The sequence below is a fragment of the Gopherus flavomarginatus genome, chromosome 22 (genome assembly GCF_025201925.1).
Source record: "Gopherus flavomarginatus isolate rGopFla2 chromosome 22, rGopFla2.mat.asm, whole genome shotgun sequence".
Taxonomy (NCBI): domain Eukaryota; kingdom Metazoa; phylum Chordata; order Testudines; family Testudinidae; genus Gopherus; species Gopherus flavomarginatus.
Window position 1 is genome coordinate 7,683,574 of NC_066638.1, and position 19,578 is coordinate 7,703,151.

The following is a 19,578-nucleotide window of genomic DNA, read 5'->3' on the forward strand; positions in this document are numbered from 1 at the left end:
CCTTTTAGTTTGCAGCAAGGAAGATTTAGGTTGGGTATTAGGAAGAACATTGTAACTATAAGGATAGCTAAGCCCTGGGACAGGTGACCTGGGGAGGTTCTTGAATCCCAGGCATTGGAGGTTTTGAAGACCAGGTGAGATAAACGCCTGTCAGGGACGGTCTAGTATTCTTAATCTTGCCTCAGCGTGGGGAGAATGGACTAGATGACCTCTTGAGGTCGCTTCCCCACCTACTTTCTGTGATTCTATGAATCTGGTGAGCTTCACCCTTTTAGATATTTTAGACCTATCCTGTATAGGCAGTAGTCTCAGAGAAAAAAGCTGATAATGTTTAGCACCAATTCTTAGGTCATTCCAAATTCATTGGGAAAACAACACACAGTTTAATGTTACACTGAGAAAGGTGAACTTTTCATTTCTTCTTTTCGTGAGGCCCAAGAGAGCTCTAGGTATTAGTAACTAGATGAAATGATTCCATGAAAGTCCAAACACAAAGCCTTGTGCAACTCCAAGTGTAACTACTTTCTTCCTTCAAACTGTGGCTCATTTCAGTATCGCTCTTGTGCTTGAATTACATAGAATCATAGATTATTAGAGTTGGAAGGGACCTCAAGAGATCATCTAGTCCAACCCCCTGCTCAAAGCAGGACCAGTTTCCAAATGGCCCCCTCAAGGATTGAACTCCCAACCCTACATCTTCTGTTGTATGTCTCAGCATGTCCAAAATTTTCTTCATCCCAGGCATTCCTGGCTGAGTTGGAACAGAATTCAGGGAAGATCCAGAAAGTAAAGGAAGCACTTTCCGGCTTGCTGGAGAAGTGTCCTGACTCTCCAGAAGCAGCAAACTGGAAGAAGATGCTGGATGATCTCAGTAAGTTCCCTAGTGACTTAGTGTGATTTTTAAATGTCTCTAAACATCCCTTGAGGATGATTCCAGTTTCCAGGACAATTCCAAAAGTCAGAGTAAAGCAGAGTTACATGTAATTGAATTCAGGAAATAGAGACCATGCCTTCAAGCTGTCTGGCATGCAAGGATGTTTTCAGGATGAGCATTGTTTCAGTTAATGAAGTCTGCATGATGGTTCTACGTTTCAGAGACTTTGCTTTCTTCAGTTACCTTAAAAAAATACCTTGCAGTAAAATCGGTTGCTTTTTTTGAGTAAAAGCTTTGTTGGTCAAAGTAAAATGCTAATGATTACTTAGAATACTTTAGTTACTTACATGATTAAACAAGCTTGTGTATTTAAAAAAAGAAAATTTCAAAACTTGCTAGAAATAAAGTGCGTGTACAGGGTTTCTCCATCCAAAGCTCTCAAAGTACTTGACAAAAATTGATACGTTATGTCATTTTTGTTTGAAAGATGGAATCCGAAGCAGAGAGAAGTTAAATGACTTGCCCAAGGGTCAGGCAAGTCCGTGACAATTGCAACTAGATGTAGATCGCTTGATTCCACATTTCCTGTCCTAACCACAGTACCATAATAGTTAATAATGGAAAATATATTACTAGATTGATCGTGTATCAAACATTACACTGGTCTATCGCATTAGAGTCCTCAGTTAAAGCTGGGGAGATTTCCACTGATAAATTAATAATAAGGAAACGAAAAAACAATGGCTGAATCAAGTGGCAAGTTTCGTAATAGCAGTAAAATTACTGGCTATTTCATTTCCTGTCTTCAGACTCCAGGTGGGCAAGAGCCAATCAGGTGACAGCAGAGCGCCAGCAGAAGCTGGAGAAATCAGCGAACCAACTGGCAAGCTTCCAGGCAGCTGAAGCCCAGCTGCGCCCATGGCTGATGGAGAAGGAGCTAATGATGAGCGTGCTTGGACCCCTTTCCATTGACCCCAACATGCTGAATGCGCAAAAGCAGCAGGTCCAGGTGAGAGAGGGGCTGCATCTGTGCCTCCTTCTTAGATTAAAGAACGAGGAGGTGTGGGCAGTTCCAGTTTGTGCAAAACTCCTCTTGTGATGGATACATTTTTGTGTATAGTTTCTACAATGAGCCTGTGTGTGTCTGTGTGTACACTCTTCTGCTACCGAACACGCTCCCTTAGAGCTTGTCTGTGCAAACCAGCTGGGTTGTAAATCTACCTGTGCTAGCATGCCAGGCGCTCAGCATCTGTGTGGACCTTGCTGACAGGCACTAATGATCCCTGAATGTGCTTTGATCTAGTCCTGTTTCAAAGCTGGGGAGATCAAAGCGCACTTGTCCACATCGGTGGAGTCCACACAGATGCTTAGTGTGAGGCAGGCGAGTTTGGGGTAGTTTTACTCCCCAGCCTGCTGAAGTCTAAATGTTCATGTAGACAAGCCCTTGTCTGAAACTCATTTCGTTTGTACACCTCTACCCCGATATAATGCTACCCGATATAACACAAATTCAGATATAAGGTGGTAAAGCAGCGCTCCGGGGTGTGCGGGGCTGCGGATCAAAGCAAGTTTGATATAACGTGGTTTCAGCTATAACGCGGTAAGATTTTTTGGCTCCCGAGGACAGCGTTATATCGGGGTAGAGGTGTAGCAGAAATGCCCTGTACATACCACATTGTACAATAGCATTGGTCTAACCTATCTTCTCACAGAGATGTCAGAACATGTTGGGTGTGGCTAGTACTCCACCTAACTGAAACTGGTGTAATTTTTTATCTCTACTCTGTGCACAGGGTTGCAGTATCGACTTCTTTGTTTAAAAAAAAAAAAATCAATTCCACTCTCTACAAAGACCTATGTTAATACTATACAGGTCCTGTTAATGCTGGCTGAGAGCCTTCCGATCTACCTCCTCTCTGTGTGGCTAACTCTAGTTACAGATCAGATTGCTGATATGTCTGTAACCAGCAAAACCACAAAATAAAATATCCCGGTTAATATAATTATATCTCTTTGTTTCACTGGTTTACATTGTGTTGAACACCAATAGGACAAATAAGGGAGAGAAGCGAAATACTTTATGGATGTAATTACAGATGCTTCCAAATTTTGTTAAGCTGAAATGTTATGATGAACAGATCTTTGCAGTCTACTTGTAGTCCTGTCCCAGGGATTTCCTGGTTTGTTTCCAGTAATTCTGTGGATAGTTTAAAGCTACTGGAGCTGGGTTTTGCTTTGACGATGTGTATTCGGTGCTGTCACTCTTATACAAACACTTCTGTGTTATTTCTGTTCCAGTTTATGCTGAAAGAATTTGAAACTCGCAGGCAGCAGCACGAACAGCTGAACCAGGCAGCTCAGGGGATACTAACCAGCCCTGGAGATGATTCTCCATCATCGAATCAGGTGCGGGACGAGCTCCAAGGTGTGAATCAGAAATGGACCGAATTAACGGAAAGACTCAACTCCCGCTCCAGCCAAATCGACCAAGCCACTGTCAAGAGCACCCAGTACCAAGAGCTGCTGCAGGACTTGTCTGAGAAGGTTAGGGCAGTTGGGCAGAGACTCAGCAGCCAATCTGCCGTCAGCACCCAGCCAGATGCCGTGAAGCAGCAGCTGGAGGAAACCAGCGAGATCCGGTCTGACCTGGGGCAGTTGGAAGAGGAGATCATGGAGGCTCAGACGCTGTGTGATGAGCTGTCTGTTCTGATTGGGGAGCAGTACCTCAAGGATGAGCTGAGAAAGCGCCTGGAGACGGTGGCTCTCCCTCTTAAAGGCTTGGAAGACCTCGCAGGTGAGTTGCCACGAAGCACCTGGTTGTGGAGTTCAGCTTCTCTGCCTCCTGTTTAACAAAGGGTTATGTGGTCCCTGTGTTTTTAAGAATAGCGAGGAAGGGATCTTCCATGTTTTTTAAATTTGAAAACCGTTCCAGAAAGGGCCTAGTTAGAAGTGCTTTGAGCAGTGCAAAGCATGTGGTATGGTTTTGATTCCCACACGATGCCACCAAGGGCTGGAGGTTGAGCAGAGGGGTGACCTGTTAATTACAAGGGTAGGGCTCATTTTGCCCTTCAGCTCCCTATGCACTCCGATTTTAAGAGTGGTTTTGACGGGATCTGAAAAGAATCTGGCCCCAATTTCCTGTCTGAGAAGAGGGAAGAGGAGAGTGGGCATCTGAGTGGCATCTTCGCTCCCCAACTGGGTTACATATAATGGCCTCATAGCCAAAAAACCCCACCTCTCCGTTTTGTTACTGTCTCCTAACTCTGTTATGAAGTTATTCATGACCTGACGAGCAAAAGGCTGCTGATGTGCCAGGGGAGGAATTCGTTCCTGTTAATCAGAATGTATCTTGCGCATTCAAGATTTTTTTTAAAAAACAATTTCACCTCGTTTATTAGATTCCAACTTAATTGTTACATTCTAATCTTATTTCCATTTCAGCCGACCGGATGAATCGACTGCAGACTGCGCTTGCCAGCTCCCAGCAGTTCCAGCACATGTTTGACGAGCTTAGGACCTGGCTGGATGACAAACTGTGCCAGCAAGCCCAGAGCCGGCCTATTTCTGCTAAACTGGAGAGGCTGCAGTGTCAAATCCAGGAGCAAGAAGAGTTCCAGAAGAGTCTCAACCAGCATAGTGGCTCCTATGAGATGATTGTGGCTGAGGGAGAGTCTCTGCTTCTTTCAGTTCAGCCTGGGGAGGAGAAGACTGCCCTGCAAAGCCAGCTGGTCGGCCTCAAAACACATTGGGATGAGCTCAGCAAGCAGGTCACAGATAGAAACTCAAGACTCAAGGACTGTTTGCAGAAGGCCCAGAAATACCAGCGGCACATGGAAGACCTCCTTCCTTGGGTAGAGGACTGCAGGGTGAAGATGTCAGAGTTGGACGTAACTCTGGACCCTGTGCAGTTGGAGGCAGCCCTTCTGAGGTCAAAGGCTATGCTCAGTGATGTGGAAAAGCGCCGCTCCCTTCTGGAGATGCTGAACAGTGCTGCTGACATCTTGATAGATGCTTGTCAAACTGATGAGGATGAGGTTCGGGATGAGAAAGCTGGCATCGATCAGAAGATGGATGCCATTACAGAAGAGCTGCAAGCCAAGACTGGGTGCATTGAAGAAATGTCACAAAGGCTAAAGGAGTTCCAGGAAAACTTTAAGAACATTGAGAAGAAGCTGGAAGGGGCAAAGCATCAGCTGGAAATCTACGATGCTCTAGGACCTCAAGCCTGCAGCAATAAGAACTTGGAGAAGTTGAGGGCTCAGCAGGAAGTGCTCCAGGCCCTGGAGCCGCAAGTGGATTATCTGAAGAACTTCACACAAGGTCTGGTGGAAGATGCTCCAGATGGGTCTGACTGCTCCCAGCTCTTACGGCAAGCTGAGGATTCCCATCAGGACTTTAAAATAGTGAAACAAAAAGTAAACGAATGCTGTACGCTGATGGAGACCAAGCTTGAAGGAATCGGCCAGTTTAATAACCACGTCCGGGAGATGTTCTCTCAACTGGCAGATCTAGACGATGAACTTGATAGTATGGGTGCCATCGGGAGAGACATTGACAGCCTCCAGTCTCAAGCCGAGGATGTTCGTACATTCCTGGGCAGACTTCAGGGGCTAAAGTCAGACATTGAAGCCTCTGAAGAGGAATGCAGGCACATGCTGCAGGATGAAGGAAGCCCTGACTTGTTAGGACTGAAACGTGAACTAGAGACTCTAAATAAACAGTGCAGCAAGCTGACGGAAAGGGGCAAAAATCGCCAAGAGCAAGTAGAAATGACACTCTCTCGAGTCGAAGACTTTTACAGCAAACTGAAGGAGCTGAATCACATGGCCAGTGCAGCAGAGGAGAATGAGGCACTGCAATGGATTGTAGGAACAGAGGTGGAAACCATCAACCAGCAGTTGGCAGATTTCAAGGTGAGCGCTCCTGATGCGGGGTTGTTTAAGTGGCATTTGCTGGTTAAAGGTTCATCTGCAATTTGACCTGATCTCTTGTGCTATTCTAAGCAGTGCGTTCCTTGCAGAATTCATATAACTTTATCGCTGAAATGCTGTCAGGGTGCTTGGTGCTGTTGGATACAGAGATGGTCTCTGCCATTTAAGAGTTGAGTACCTGGAAGGAAGAGCTGATAACTGTCATGGTCAGATTTGAAAAGTTCCTCATCTCCCCTACCCCTGACTCCCCATACTACACACAATATTAGACTATCAGAACTTCTCTTGGCTTTTTTGGTACAGTACTTTTTAGGGAAGAGACGTGTTTTGGCTCCTTGACCTTATCTGAATCATGATTTTCAGTATCTCCTGAGATGTCCAGTGTAGATCCATCAGTGTATCTGCTAAGTGGGCCTCTCTGCTCAACCCCAGAACCACAACTGTCTTTCAGGAACCTTGGACTCTGATGCATCACTCCAGTTTTTGGGTCTTAGATAAAATTATAGATAGTATTAAACTGTTACAGCTGGGGCTGGGGCTGGGGGCATGTCATTTCCTTTGTCTTATCAGTTTTTTGCTACAGGATTTTTACATTGCTAGTGGAGAAACACTGGAGACCATCAACATATGTGTGCAAAACTTTTAACTGAGCCCAAAAAGAGAAGGTTTTCAAGGTGTTTAAATTGTATGTAGTGTTATGGTGTCAGGGCATGCTGTTATGCTACGTTAATTACATTAGTGCTGCATAGAGATGATGATGCTGTGAAACCTCCATTGCTGATGTGCTCCACTGCTGGCAATTGGTCTGATTTTCTTTTTGCTGCTCAGTGACTAGCAATAAGAGGGTGAACCATTTACTTTTCATCACATAGCTAATTGATCCCATTCAGACAGTTAATGCCTCTGTTACACCATCACAGTATCATGGTCCTCTCAATCCCCTGAGCCTCATCAGTATAACCTGAGGTGTGAACTTAAACCAATCTAGTTATGCTGGTATAACCCTTGTGTGGACACTTTTACTCCAGGGTAAGAGTGGCTTTTTGGTTTAGTTTATGTCACTTGGGAAAGGGTTTAAGCTAATCCTAAGAAAGCCACTTGTATCCTGGAATAAGAATGTCCATAAGGAAGGTTAGACCCAGTAAAATTGTACCTGTGTAACTGGTAACACTTTCCTATAGTGAAGACATTACTTCTGGCTGAATCACTTTGATTAGAAAGGTTTCAGAGGGGTAGCCGTGTTAGTCTGTATCAGCAAAAACAACGAGGAGTCTTGTGGCACCTTAGAGACTAACAAATTTATTTGGGCATAAGCTTTCATGGGCTATAACCCACTTCATCAGATGCATGGAGTGAAACTGAGCTCAAATGGAATGTCCTGACTGGTGTGGATAGCCTGGAACCGTGGTGGTAAGAGGATATTTAGTTATCAGTGGTCCGCATCTCAGTGACTTTGAAGATAACCTTCCAAGACATCTGTGGCTGCTACAGAACAAAGTCAAAGGTACTGCCTCAGAAGGAAATGAGCATCCTTATCAGGAGTCCTTGATTATTCTCAGAGTCCCTGGGACTCTGTTGGGCTGGAATATCTGCTTGCAGAAACTTTCTTTAAAAATGAAACTTGTAGGAATTATTTTAGCTTCTATGTAAAAATTAGAAGAAAGCTTGGGGGGTGGAGGGAATGAAGGCTGGTGGAGAAATGGTAGTTACATAGAGGAAACTCTTCCTATAAACCGTTCATCTAAAGCAGTGGTTCTCAATCAGGAGTCTGGGGACCCTGGGGGGCCACGAGCAGGTTTCAGGTGGCCACCAAGCATGGCCACTGTTAGACTCACTGGGGCCCAGGGCAGAAAGCTGAAGCCCCACCTGATGGGGCTAAAACCCCAGGACTGCAGCTAAAGCCTGAGTAATGTAGCTCCACAAGGAACCCTGTGGCGTGAGGCCCTGGGCAAGTGCCCTGCTTGCTACCCCCTAACACTTTTACCCCCTGGCTTTTATATGCAGAAAACCAGTTGTTGTGGCACAGGTGGGCTGTGGCGTTTTTATAGCATGTTTGGAAGGGAGCTCAGAAAGAAAAAGGTTGAGAACCCCTGATCTAAAGAACTAATGGCATTGGCATCGACGGTGACTACTGCATGGCAGACATTTTCAAGCCTAATTTTATGATTTGTCTCTAAGGAAAAGAGATGTCCCACGTGTCAGCCTGGACACTGAATGATATCACAGTCATAAACAGTGACCATCTTGTCCTGGTGCATGTGCATTAAACATACACCAACTGGAGTGAGAATGACACATCCTGGCTTGTGCATCCGTAATGGGAATTGGGAAGAGAGGATCAGGTTGTCCAGAGGAAGCTTTAGGAAAATGTGTCATAAATTGTCCGTTCACATTGCACTGTTGAGTGTCCTTCCTCCCTCAAGGCTTTACAGAACTTGGCAGGGGAGTTGAGAGAGTGCACACCCTGCCCTGTGATCCAGTCCATGTGAACTGAGCAGAAAGAAATGAACCTGGAAGCCTGCCCCACAGCTGATCTGTAAAACAGCACAAACAGTCGAGCTGGAGTCGTGAATGTTCCCTTTTGGGGAGAGAGTGGTGTAGCCAAACTAGAAACTTCTACAGCACTAGCAAACCTTTTGAAAGTTCCTAGCTTGCTGATGTTGTTGTGATTTGGAGCCAGACTTTGCAGTGGGGGAAGGGTGATCTACGGGTCCAGCTTTTGCTGAGCTCATGGGAAGCTAAAACAATGAAAGGAAAGAATCTGAGTGTGTCAGCCATATTTACACCCTAGAGGGTAAGGGAAGGGAAATCTCTTCGGGCCCCATTCTCAAGACCGAGTAACAATGTTTTGGTTCGTTTCCATGGGTCAGGAGTTTAGTTCCTGAGCTGAAATGCAACGTGAAGTGCATGGCAGATTTATCTGCACTCACACCCAGAGCTTTGTGGTGGGGTCACGCATCATAAGGCTGCCTCCGCTTCTAACAAACAGAAAGCGGTGAGGTTTGGTCTGTCTGCAGGAGGATCTGTTGAAAATACTCTCTTAAGAGGTGCTCAGGTGGAAGCCAGAAACGTATGTGTGCAATTTGGGGGAAAAAATGTTTTTGTTTTTTTGGTGCTTAAAACAGGCTGCAGTCTTTCAATGCACAATATCAAAACAGTGTTTCACTTCTGGACTGGAGACCAGAGAGGTGCGCAGTGTGTGGCCTGGGGGCCAGAGGCAGCCTTTATCATCATGAAATAATGCTGCCAGATGGCTCCTCCTTGGAACTGAATATAGAGAACAAAGCTGATCGCTTGCAGGGTTTGATTGCTGGGGCACCAAGAAACACTTTTTATTTATCTGTCCAGAAGACACAAGTACAAGCAGATTTGTCTTAATGCATTAATTTTATGAACGTCTATGTAAATGATCTGCCTGTGGTCTCCAGGCAGCTTGCCAGCGCAGCCCGTGTTGTTTCAAAGGCAGGCACTCCAGACCCCAGTGCGGCCAGGGCTAGAGTGGTTTCAATAAGGAACAAGAGATATTGAATTCTGACTTTCAGGGACCTCATACAGCTGGTTCAAACTAAGGTTTACACCTAAGGCTTCCCAAGGTTTTTTTCTCAACAAACACCCACCAAGTCTGTTCAAAAAGAGAACTGGCTGCAAAAAAAACTTGTAATGCTGCTGCTTCCCAGTCCCCATGCTCCTTGTCCATTTTGTTCTATCCCTTGCCAGTTTCACACCACAACCAACACAGGAGTTAGGAGAGATTAATCTGAATGCAGCATTTCCAGATTGTTTTAAATCCAGTAAAGAAGCTGAAAAGCGCCTACCAGATCTTGACCGAAAGAATTGCTGTTTACCACAAAAATATTTTTGGTGGGGTGAGGGAGGGAGATTGGAATAGAGGAATGAAGGCACCAAAGGTCATCTTTGTGAGTATATCCCAACTTTCGGAATTATTCGTGTCACTAGCATCCTTTGATGCTAGATACGAACAGGCCTTCTTTCTTTTAAAGAAGAAAGTGGAGAGACAGGGTATGTCTGCGCTGTGGCAGGAGATGTAATTTCTAGTTTGAAGGAACGGTTGCTCTGATCAAGCCAGCACGCTAAAGTTAGAAGTGTAGTCATGGTGGCAGAACTGGCTAGCTGCTGGTGCGTGTGCCTAGGGTTTCAGATGGGACTATCCTTGGGGCAGCTAGCCAGTCCTGCCACTGCTGCTGTGCTCTGTTTTTAGGGCTGTAGCTCAATCAGAGCTAGTGCAGGTATATCTGCTCGAGCTGAAAATTACGCCGTCCCGCTTCAGTGAAGACATACCCTTAGCTCAGAGAATTGTATCTTCAGATCTGTGGTGTCATGAGTCTGTGAACATATGGACACAGCTGATTCATCATTCATATAATAACTATATCGCGTCTAGCACATGAGAGTGATGGAAGTTTGTGGCCATCTTGTAAAGAGCAAACAAACATCAGCCCTGTCTAAAAGGTTAGACCACAGCATTAGGAAAACACAGTGGATGAATCTACTTTAGAGAAGGGCAGACCCGCTTGGCAGAATCATGCCCAGCCTTTCTGTGGAGTCCATTTTCTTCATTCTGAAGAGACTTTGCAACCTGTTAATATCTTTTCTGCATTCCAGTTCCAACAGTGTGAAACTGATGGGTTGCACTCTTTCGACAGGAACATTGACAGGAAACATCCACCAATGGCAGTGCTGATATGAGCTTTCGGTTATTGGCATTTTTCCTCGGCTCTTTCTGCTGTCAGCTCGGGTTTCTCAGATGAACCTTTCCATAGTATTAATGCTAACGATTGAACTCAAACAAGCTCTCGTTAAAACGTTGATAAACAGAACAGTTGATCCAGCTAAGCTTTAACAAGCAGCAGACTCTTCAGGGCGAGTCATTCCAGACTTGCACACTGGAGATGCAGAAAACATACTGAGCAGGTCATGGTTTTTTCTTTGTGCACCCTCAGGCACCAGCAGTCCAAAACTGAGAAGATCCTGTGTTGCAAACTTTCCACCCAAAAACTGGGCAAGAGACCAATGTGCGTAGATATAAGAAGCTGAAAGCTACATTATTTGATGGAAAACCCCCTAATCTGTAGTGTCAGACTGCAAATGAAGGGTACATAGACCTGTTGTTGTTTTATAGTATTATGTAGTGGGCCAGGACTCCATTGCGCTAGGGACTGTACAAACACAAAACAAGAAGATGGTCCCTGCCTCAAAGAGCTTCCAATCTCGAATCCCTCTTTAAAATATTTTCCTAAGAAGGTGGATGAGTCCCCAGTTCGATCTAAGCCAGCAGTTCCATCTGCTCTATAGAATTCCAAAATACATCACATAATGCACCTTGCCTAAGTGGATTTAGATGCTTCCCTAGTGGTTAGAGCTGGGGGAACTGTGAGTTGGGAGACCTGGATCCTGGTTTTGGTTTTGCCATTTGACTCACTGTGTGACCTTGGGCAAGTGACACAATCTCTCTGCTGCTCCCTAGTTTCCTCATCTGCAAAGCAGAGAAAAGGACTTGACAACCTTTTGTAAAGTACGTTGAGGTCGTTACACAAAAGTTGTTACATAAATTAAAGGCCTTTCCTCCTTTCTACAAAATAATGTTGCTGTTGCTATTTATCTGTATTATCCTAACACCTGGGAGCCCCAGTCACCTTTCCCTTGGCCTTTCCTAAACAACATTTCAGAGTTTTTGCATATTGAGAGAATCGCAATTCCTGCTCATGGAAAGATTAGATCAAAAATGAGGCAGACCACTGTCTTTTTCAAAGTTGTACCAAGGAGCAGCCTTAAAAATGAAGTCTGGGAGAGTCCAAAGATCTGTATCGTTCTAATGGAAAACTGCAAAAAAGCATCTAAATTGCTGATGCTGTAATAGAAACTAAACCAGTTTCCTTAGTATTCAAGTAAAATGGGGGCTTATTCAGCTGGCTTAAAGAGAGGCGTCTATGGATGCCGAGCTTGATACCAGGCTAATGTAACAGACTTAAACAAGGGAACCGCCTAATGAAACACAGCTAAGAGACGTGTTACAGCTGAAACACCTCCCCATTCTGTACTCAAAGTGCAGTGAATGTTAGAACCCCCTATCCCCAGTATGGCTGAAGAGCTTACTTTGTCCAACATCTTCTTGGAAAGTTCCAGAATAATGATAAAAGAATGCTTACAAGCCAGGCACTGTTTTGATTGTTACAACACCCAAGACTTTTCCGTGCTTTTTCATGTGCCCAAGAATTGAAATTCCTGATGGGAACCATGGTGGGAAAGCTCTGTACTAGTTGCTGCTAATTTTCCTGTGTCACCCATGAGGATGAAGGTCTCTAGATTGATCCACAGTTGTTTGAATGAGATTAGGCAATGGGTCAGGTGACTGAGACAAAGGATTAGTTGCAGAGAATCCCATGTTGGCAAACCATGTCCTCCAAGGCCAACCTGTCTGGACCCTGGCCTCCAAGAAGGTCCCTTAAAGATGGTCATCACTTCTTCCAAGGAGTTGACATCTATCCTTCTGCTAGAGAAGTATGTTTGGGGAGGAAAGGGGCTGAAAAATCTCTGCTACATGATGGTTTAAACGTATTGACTGAATCAGTGACTTCAAACTCGCAATGGCCAGCTGCAGCAAAGGACTTTTCATCTCTTCATTTCTCCCCTTCCTTAGTTTGTTGAGAAATTACTTCAGAGAAGGAGGAATCCTCAGGCTGGAATGCCAGCCTGCCATGAACAGTTCCTGTAAAGGCACAGTGAGCACTAGAGGAATTAAGCTCGGGGTAGGAAAAGCAAAGAAAAAGAGCCAAAAATGACATGCTGCCATTGGTGCCTGTTACTTGTCAATCATGTCAAGAGTACAGCCCTTGAATTCTGAATTGGCAGAGCATTAGGGATGGGACTTCTGCCGCCTATTTCCAAATTTTGTAGATAAAATTATAACAATCAAACTATATTTTAGGGTAAATCTAAACACTGTTGTGCAAATCCCTAAAAACGTTCTCTGTAACCTTTGTCCTCATGCAATAAATCCTTGTGATGGGTTATTTGAAACCCAAGTTTCCCAATGTTCTGTATTCTTTAACTTAGGCAATACGTACTTTTCAGGCCAAAAATGATCTTGAACTTGAGCATGTGAGAGGCAGAGAGAACTCCCTAGACAGAAATATCTAAAGCAGCAGCTTGATTTTATTTTACAGAGCAGAGGCTCGCAGATCCTTTATGGCTCTGGCACCCTCTCTGGCTGTAAAAACCCCAGAAGGATTCATGATGCACTCAGAGGGAGTGAATAAAACCATTCTAGTCACCTTTTCAATCAGAGGCTGTTCTTTCTAATAGCTCCCCCTTGCCCTGTGTAAAGGGAGATATTTGCCAAATCTGTCATTGTAACACATCAAGGAACCCCCGCCGCGCGCACGCACACAAAATATTCCACAAACCTTCTTTTGGTGAAAAGAGTGGTTGTTTTCTTTGTATATTCTCTCAACTTTTGGGGAGGGTGACTGATTCCATGACACTGTCAACAGCACCACTATTTATAAGAATATTTTGCACTTTTATACCAAGTGCAATACACACATTTACTCGCCCTTTTGACCCCCCCCCCCCAGGAGTGAATAAGTAGGAATAGCTCCCTTACTCCCCCCCAACCTCCTCATTTTAAAAATGAGGAAGCAGAGCCACATAGAGGTTAAGTGAATTCTCCAGCAAGCATGCCTAAATTCTCATCTGGGTCTGGTTTTTTAGCCCTGCGCTGTGGCACTGGTGGCATGAGAGCCACAACCAAGTGGTGTGTAGATTGGATTAAAGTATAGTTTATTCAAGAAAGAATCTATTATAACTGCACCAATTAGAATCGGGAAGGTGGCATACCTAGAACTTTCTGAGTTTTAGATATCATACGGTAGGTCTTAGTTTGAGGACCACTGCCCAAGACGATGCTGTTTTATAGAGAGAGAAGACTCATGCAAGCATAGGGATTTGGATTTGGCACCCAAAGGAGTTAGGATTTACTGTAGATCAAGGCCATGTCAACACTATGGAGCCTTTGCTGGTCTAGCCCCCTAGACATAAGCTGGACTTCACTGGCATAGCTACAAGATGTAGTTGGTGTTTAGTCCTGCTTTGAGCAGGGAATTGGACTAGAAACCTCCTGAGGTCTCTTCCAACCCTAGTACTCTATGATCACCTCTCCAAATGACATGAGCTATGCCAGCAGAAGCACTCTTCTGATGTAATAGTTGCCCCTGCAGTGAGGGGGTTGCTGTCATAGCAATGTCAGCTGTGGGTGTGATTTTTTTTTTCCCCACTCCTACCAGACAGCTTTGCTGACAAAACTTTATAGTGTAGTCCCTGCCCAAGACACTTGTCTGAAAGCTGCAGGTAAAAGTCACTATGATGCTTTCTAGATGTCTTAGCACCAGTACTGCACTATGTGGCTTGGAAGATTAAGTGCAACACAGAAGACAGTCTCCAAAAAGGTAGCTCACTATCTCCCCGTAGCCAGAAAGCGTGCCACTGTCAAAATAGCAATGTGTGAAAGGGTGAATTTTTGAATAGAAAGGTCCTGTTGCATACCTGACTGCATCAACATTGCATCAGGTGCATGTGAATGCAAAGGGAAGCCATGCTTGGGAGAGGAAGGGGAAACTGTTGTTACCCAGTAAAGCTCCTGTTATGGTGAACAGAGTGACAGGGACGAGATGGGTGGAGTTGTTTGATTGTAAGTACTGTTCAGTAACAGTGTACAATAGCATTTCAGTGACATGACCTGCAGAAAGATTGAATCTTGGTGTTTCCTCATACCTACTGCCTATTCTGCTATTGATTATCACCTTTATTGAATAAACTCTCTACGGTAGCATGCAGAAGAGGGTTCCCCATTTCACAAGGATGACATCTGCATTCTGCCTTCACCCTTTAAGTATTAGCAGCAGGATTTGCTCTCTAGTTCTTTATGAGCTGGTTTTAGCCCCTATCTCCAGGATGGTTTACGGGTGTGCACTGCAAAGGAAAATTAACACCCCTTTCAGGATTGCAGGCTGAACCCGAGAACAGAAATGAGTTTATTAGGCAATGAGTCAAAATATTTATGCAGCGTTCTGTGAATGTTATTTTGAGGTAGCGTGTTAGCAGCAGCACCCCATATATGAATGTGCTTCTGTGCTTGAAGATACCATCTCCAGAGCCCAACCTCAGAGCCTCCTTCTGTGCTAGTCTGTGAGCTGTTTTGATGATAGTTCAGCACCCGATCATTTGCTGGAGCCCCAACGTAACTTTGGACTCAAGTTGTAGCGTGCCTCGCTGGTCAGTGGCTTTGGGATGTGGGTGGACAGGGGAGGTAAACTTCCTGTATGAATGTCCCAGCAGAATGCGGTATCTTTAATGGAACGGGGAGGGGACAGTCTGTCTCTTGTTCTCCTGCCTTGGCTCATCTCAAAGTCCAGCTGGTGGTATTTTTAACCCTTATGTGACCCCAAAGGAATGCATGTGGCTCCTTACAGTCCTATTTCTCTGAGCAGCTGGGTGGGGATGGGGTGGGAGGGAGGCAATGCTTTCTCCTGGTTGAACACTTTCCAGACCTGCTTAAAGCATTGCTGGCTAGTATTTTGAGCACCAGCAACACAAGCAAAAATGCCTCCTCTTTCACAGCTGTTAAATCATCTTAAAGGCACAATGTCTCCGTTGAGGGGAAGTGATCTTAGATTGGGGAACAAGAAAACTAGGAAGAAAGCTCAGATAAGCTTCGTGCATTGCACGTTGTAGACTTCAACATGAAAGGTAAGAGCTGATGGTTACCAATCTATGGTCATTTTTACTAGAGGAGTAAGTCCAGCCTTGGTTGAGCTGCTGGAGGGTAGTGGAGAAGTGTCATAGCTCTTGTGTAGTTCTGATTTGGTAATCTGAGAGTATTGTAAATAAATCTGTTTGCAGAGAGAGACGCTTGAGTCTTGGCGCCCTTGTGATGGTCAATGTTCTCATTCCTCATGAGCAGAGGAGGAGCAAATAGGTACTCAAACCACTAGAGATACTTGGAGCAGAACTGGCTTGCAATTGTTCATCTAAAAACAAGTGAATAGCAGTGACCTTGACCGGTCAGTGGAAAGTCAGGAAAGCATTTTGGTCTCTCTTGAGCAGAACATCATGTGCGGGTGAAAACTGAGAGTGGAGTAATTGAACTGCAAGCTGCTGAGAGATGCAATCGAGTAATATTGAGGTGGTTTTGTCGTAATTGGCTTGTTGGTTCAGTAATAAAGTGAGTCTCTTTTGGGAGTCAGCTTGGGTCACTGTTCCAAACCCTCCCACTCACACATGCTGTGTAAACTAATCAGTTTGCCAGGCCTCAGCTGTCCTGTTCTGGGAAGCACTGCTATGGGATGTCTCCCTTTCAAAGGAATATTCCTAACCTGGTTGTATTGATACTTGAAATGAAATACTCTGCATCCATGGTCCATCCCTGATCCAAGGGGTGCTAAAAATACCAACTTCCACTAATACCAGGAACATTGGGCTCTTTGAGAAGGGAGGGAGAGGGGATGAGGTTTGTCTAAAACTGGCAGAGTAGAAAAGGAAGGTGTTTGGGCATTGCTGGTCTGGAGGATAGATTTGCTTCTCCGTTTTCCAGTGCTGTGCAGATGCATGGAGAAGTGTGAGATGGAGCATGTCCTTAGTTACATGCATGTGTGTGTTCATCATACCATCTCTGACTGCGTTCTCCCACAATACTTTGTGTGATCTGATGGTTCAAAAAACAGTAGTACCTATTTGAGTTGCAAGAGAAAGTGTGCGGGTGCCAGTAGAAGACTCAGTATTGTAGAGCAGCTGATGATATTTTAGTTGATTTATCCCTGGCACTTAAAGAACGACCACCACTAACTACCACTCCTAACTAAAAGGAAGCGAGTGACCTTCCAATCCTCCTTCCAGCCAAAGGATCCCCATAATACCATTACCGCACTTCCTCGAGTCTCAAGAAAGTTGCTGTCAGCTAATAGGGCTCCATCTCTTTGGGGCTCCTGCTAAGTTGCTGACTCACTATGTGACTAAGCAGGTAATTTAGTTTCTCCATTTGTTAAATAGGGTTAATCACCTTCCAGGGTGATTTACTCAGGAGAGTTGAGATCTCCAGGGGAGAAGTGGTAGTACCTTTGTTGTGTCTAGATTTGGGACCTCAGAGTGGACACTGTTCAGATCACCCTAAACTTAGTTGTATAAGTGGGATACTTGGTTGCTGCCTGGCCCTTTTCCATCACACCCCGCTGTGCCTCTCCTGCTGTGACAATCAATCAGCTGTTTAGCTTGGGCGGCTTCCTGCGGGGCGTGTTACGGACTGGCATGGGCCTTGTCAGCAGCTGGGAGCAGGGAGTTGTTTATAGTGAAGAGGTCTCGGTGTCGTTTTATCAGACAGACTAAAATCTCTGTTCAGTCGTGTATGCAGCGTATGCACTTTGGAACAAAGAGATTCCCTGTGAGCAGAGCAGGAGGTTTTATGGGGAACTGGGCGGTTGTTATATACAAAAATGGCATTTGGCAAGTTTTTATACAAATCAGCGCCCTCCCAGCCATGGAGACATGCCATTCCAGCAGGTGGATTTTTACCTTGAACCTGCCATCTTAAATAGGAGGTTTATTCTTGTGCCTGTTTCAGGGTGTGTCTTCACCCACAGAAGGAGGTGGGAAGGTTAATAGTGCATTGTGGGAGCGCCAGTTCTCGCAATGATTAAGCACAGAAGTGCCATGGTATTTGGCACATTAGATGGTGTAAAGCTATGTTAATCGCTGCTATACTGTGTAGGCTATTGGCTCTGTTTGTTTTTTTAAAGAAGAATTTAGCCAGATCCTTGTTCGTTGCCATGCACATAGATAGTTAAAATGGAACTTGCAAACGTTGATAGGAAATGTAGAACTGTTAGAGGCTGCATTCTCAGGGGGATGTACATTGTAGCGTAGGTGCTTTGGTGGGACCATCTCCCTGTTTTATAAATGGAACCAGCTTTTCTGATTTGAAGAGTGGGATTGTATGCTGGCTGTGGTCCGACGTGAAATCAGTTTGCAGTCATCTGTAAGCCAAGTGGATAAAAGAACAACCACCACAGCACAGTTGGATCAGATTATCCCCACAGCTTTTGTCTGCAACGTGTAGGGTTTAATCACACAATGCCACTAAACTTGCAACACACAGAAATGTCAATCTCCAAGATTTGGGGAAACCAGTGAATCTAGGAGGAAAGAGGCAGCAATGGAGTAGAGAGAACTAAATCCCCTAGGATTTTGGTTGGGGGTGCGAGGAAGGGGTGTGAGGAAGACTAAAAAACCCCACCATAAAAATCCTGTCAACACCTAGAGCAGCAGTGTAGGGTAAAGTTGGAAATAGCGTAATTCATTTATACAGCACTTTTACCCTGAGACCACAGCTCTTCCCGAACATCACACACAGGCCATGTCTACATCTAAAATTTTACAGCGCTGGTTGTTACAGCTGTATTAGTACAGCTGTATAGGGCCAGCGCTGCAGAGTGGCCACACTTACAGCAACCAGCGCTGCAAGTGGTGTTAGATGTGGCCACACTGCAGCGCTGTTGGGCGGCTTCAAGGGGTTTCGGGGAACGCGAGAGCAAACCGGGGAAGGAGACCAGCTTCCCCCCGGTTTGCTCTCGCGTTCCGCGAACCACCGTGCAAACCGCAGGGAAGGAGACCTGCTTGTTCGGGGAACGCGAGAGCAAACCGCGGCGAAGCTGGTCTCCTTTCCCGGTTTGCTCTCGCGTTCCGCGAACCACCCTGCAAACCGCAGGGAAGGAGACCTGCTTGCTCGGGGGTTCGGGGAACGCGAGAGCAAACCGGGGAAGGAGACCAGCTTCCCCCCGGTTTGCTCTCGCGTTCCGCGAACCACCCTGCAAACCGCAGGGAAGGAGACCTGCTTGCTCGGGGGTTCGGGGAACGCGAGAGCAAACCGGGGAAGGAGACCAGCTTCCCCCCGGTTTGCTCTCGCGTTCCGCGAACCACCCTGCAAACCGCAGGGAAGGAGACCTGCTTGCTCTGGGCTCCGGGAACGAGAGAGCAAACCGGGAAAGGAGACCCGCTTCGCCGCGGTTTGCTCTCTCGTTCCCGGAGCCACCCAGCAAACCGCAGGGAAGGAGATCTGCTTGCTCTGGGCTCCGGGAACGAGAGAGCAAACCGGGAAAGGAGACCCGCTTCGCCGCGGTTTGCTCTCGCGTTCCCGGAGCCACCCAGCAAACCGCAGGGAAGGAGACCTGCTTGCTCTGGGCTCCGGGAACGAGAGAGCAAACCGGGAAAGGAGACCAGCTTGATTACCAGAGGCTTCCTCCTTCCACGGAGGTCAAGAAAAGCGCTGGTAAGTGTCTACATTGGATTACCAGCGCTGGATCACCAGCGCTGGATCCTCTACACCCGAGACAAAACGGGAGTACGGCCAGCGCTGCAAACAGGGAGTTGCAGCGCTGGTGGTGCCCTGCAGATGTGTACACCTTCAAAGTTGCAGCGCTGTAACTCCCTCACCAGCGCTGCAACTTTCTGATGTAGACAAGCCCACAGAGTGGTGGTGTGCAGCTACCAGTACCTGCAGGAGGAATTGAACTTGCCTTCTCCACTGCAGGTTTGGGGCCAGATTTCTTGCTGCTGAATTTCCTGAATTAAGTCTGTCCATGGGGACAGGAAAAGACCCACAAAAAGATGAATCATTTCAAAACAACAGAGCTGCCGAGTTCCAGGAAGAAGGTTATAGGAAGTTTGCACAATCCCGGAGGGAGGCTTTCATTTTGGTCTTCCGAC

At 45.8% G+C, this 19,578-nt stretch overlaps 1 protein-coding gene across 20 annotated transcripts in view; it reads left to right on the forward strand.

Moving 5' to 3' along the window:
* The window catches only part of MACF1 (microtubule actin crosslinking factor 1), a 249,021-nt gene that overhangs the window by 162,775 nt on the left and 66,668 nt on the right, over positions 1-19,578 (forward strand). For all 20 annotated transcript variants that reach the window (XM_050932168.1, XM_050932180.1, XM_050932181.1 and 17 more), the window contains 4 exons: positions 742-871; positions 1,684-1,883; positions 3,173-3,668; positions 4,316-5,787. In XM_050932168.1, coding sequence (XP_050788125.1) covers positions 742-871; positions 1,684-1,883; positions 3,173-3,668; positions 4,316-5,787 — 2,298 coding nt within the window. The remainder of the gene's footprint in view (positions 1-741; positions 872-1,683; positions 1,884-3,172; positions 3,669-4,315; positions 5,788-19,578) is intronic.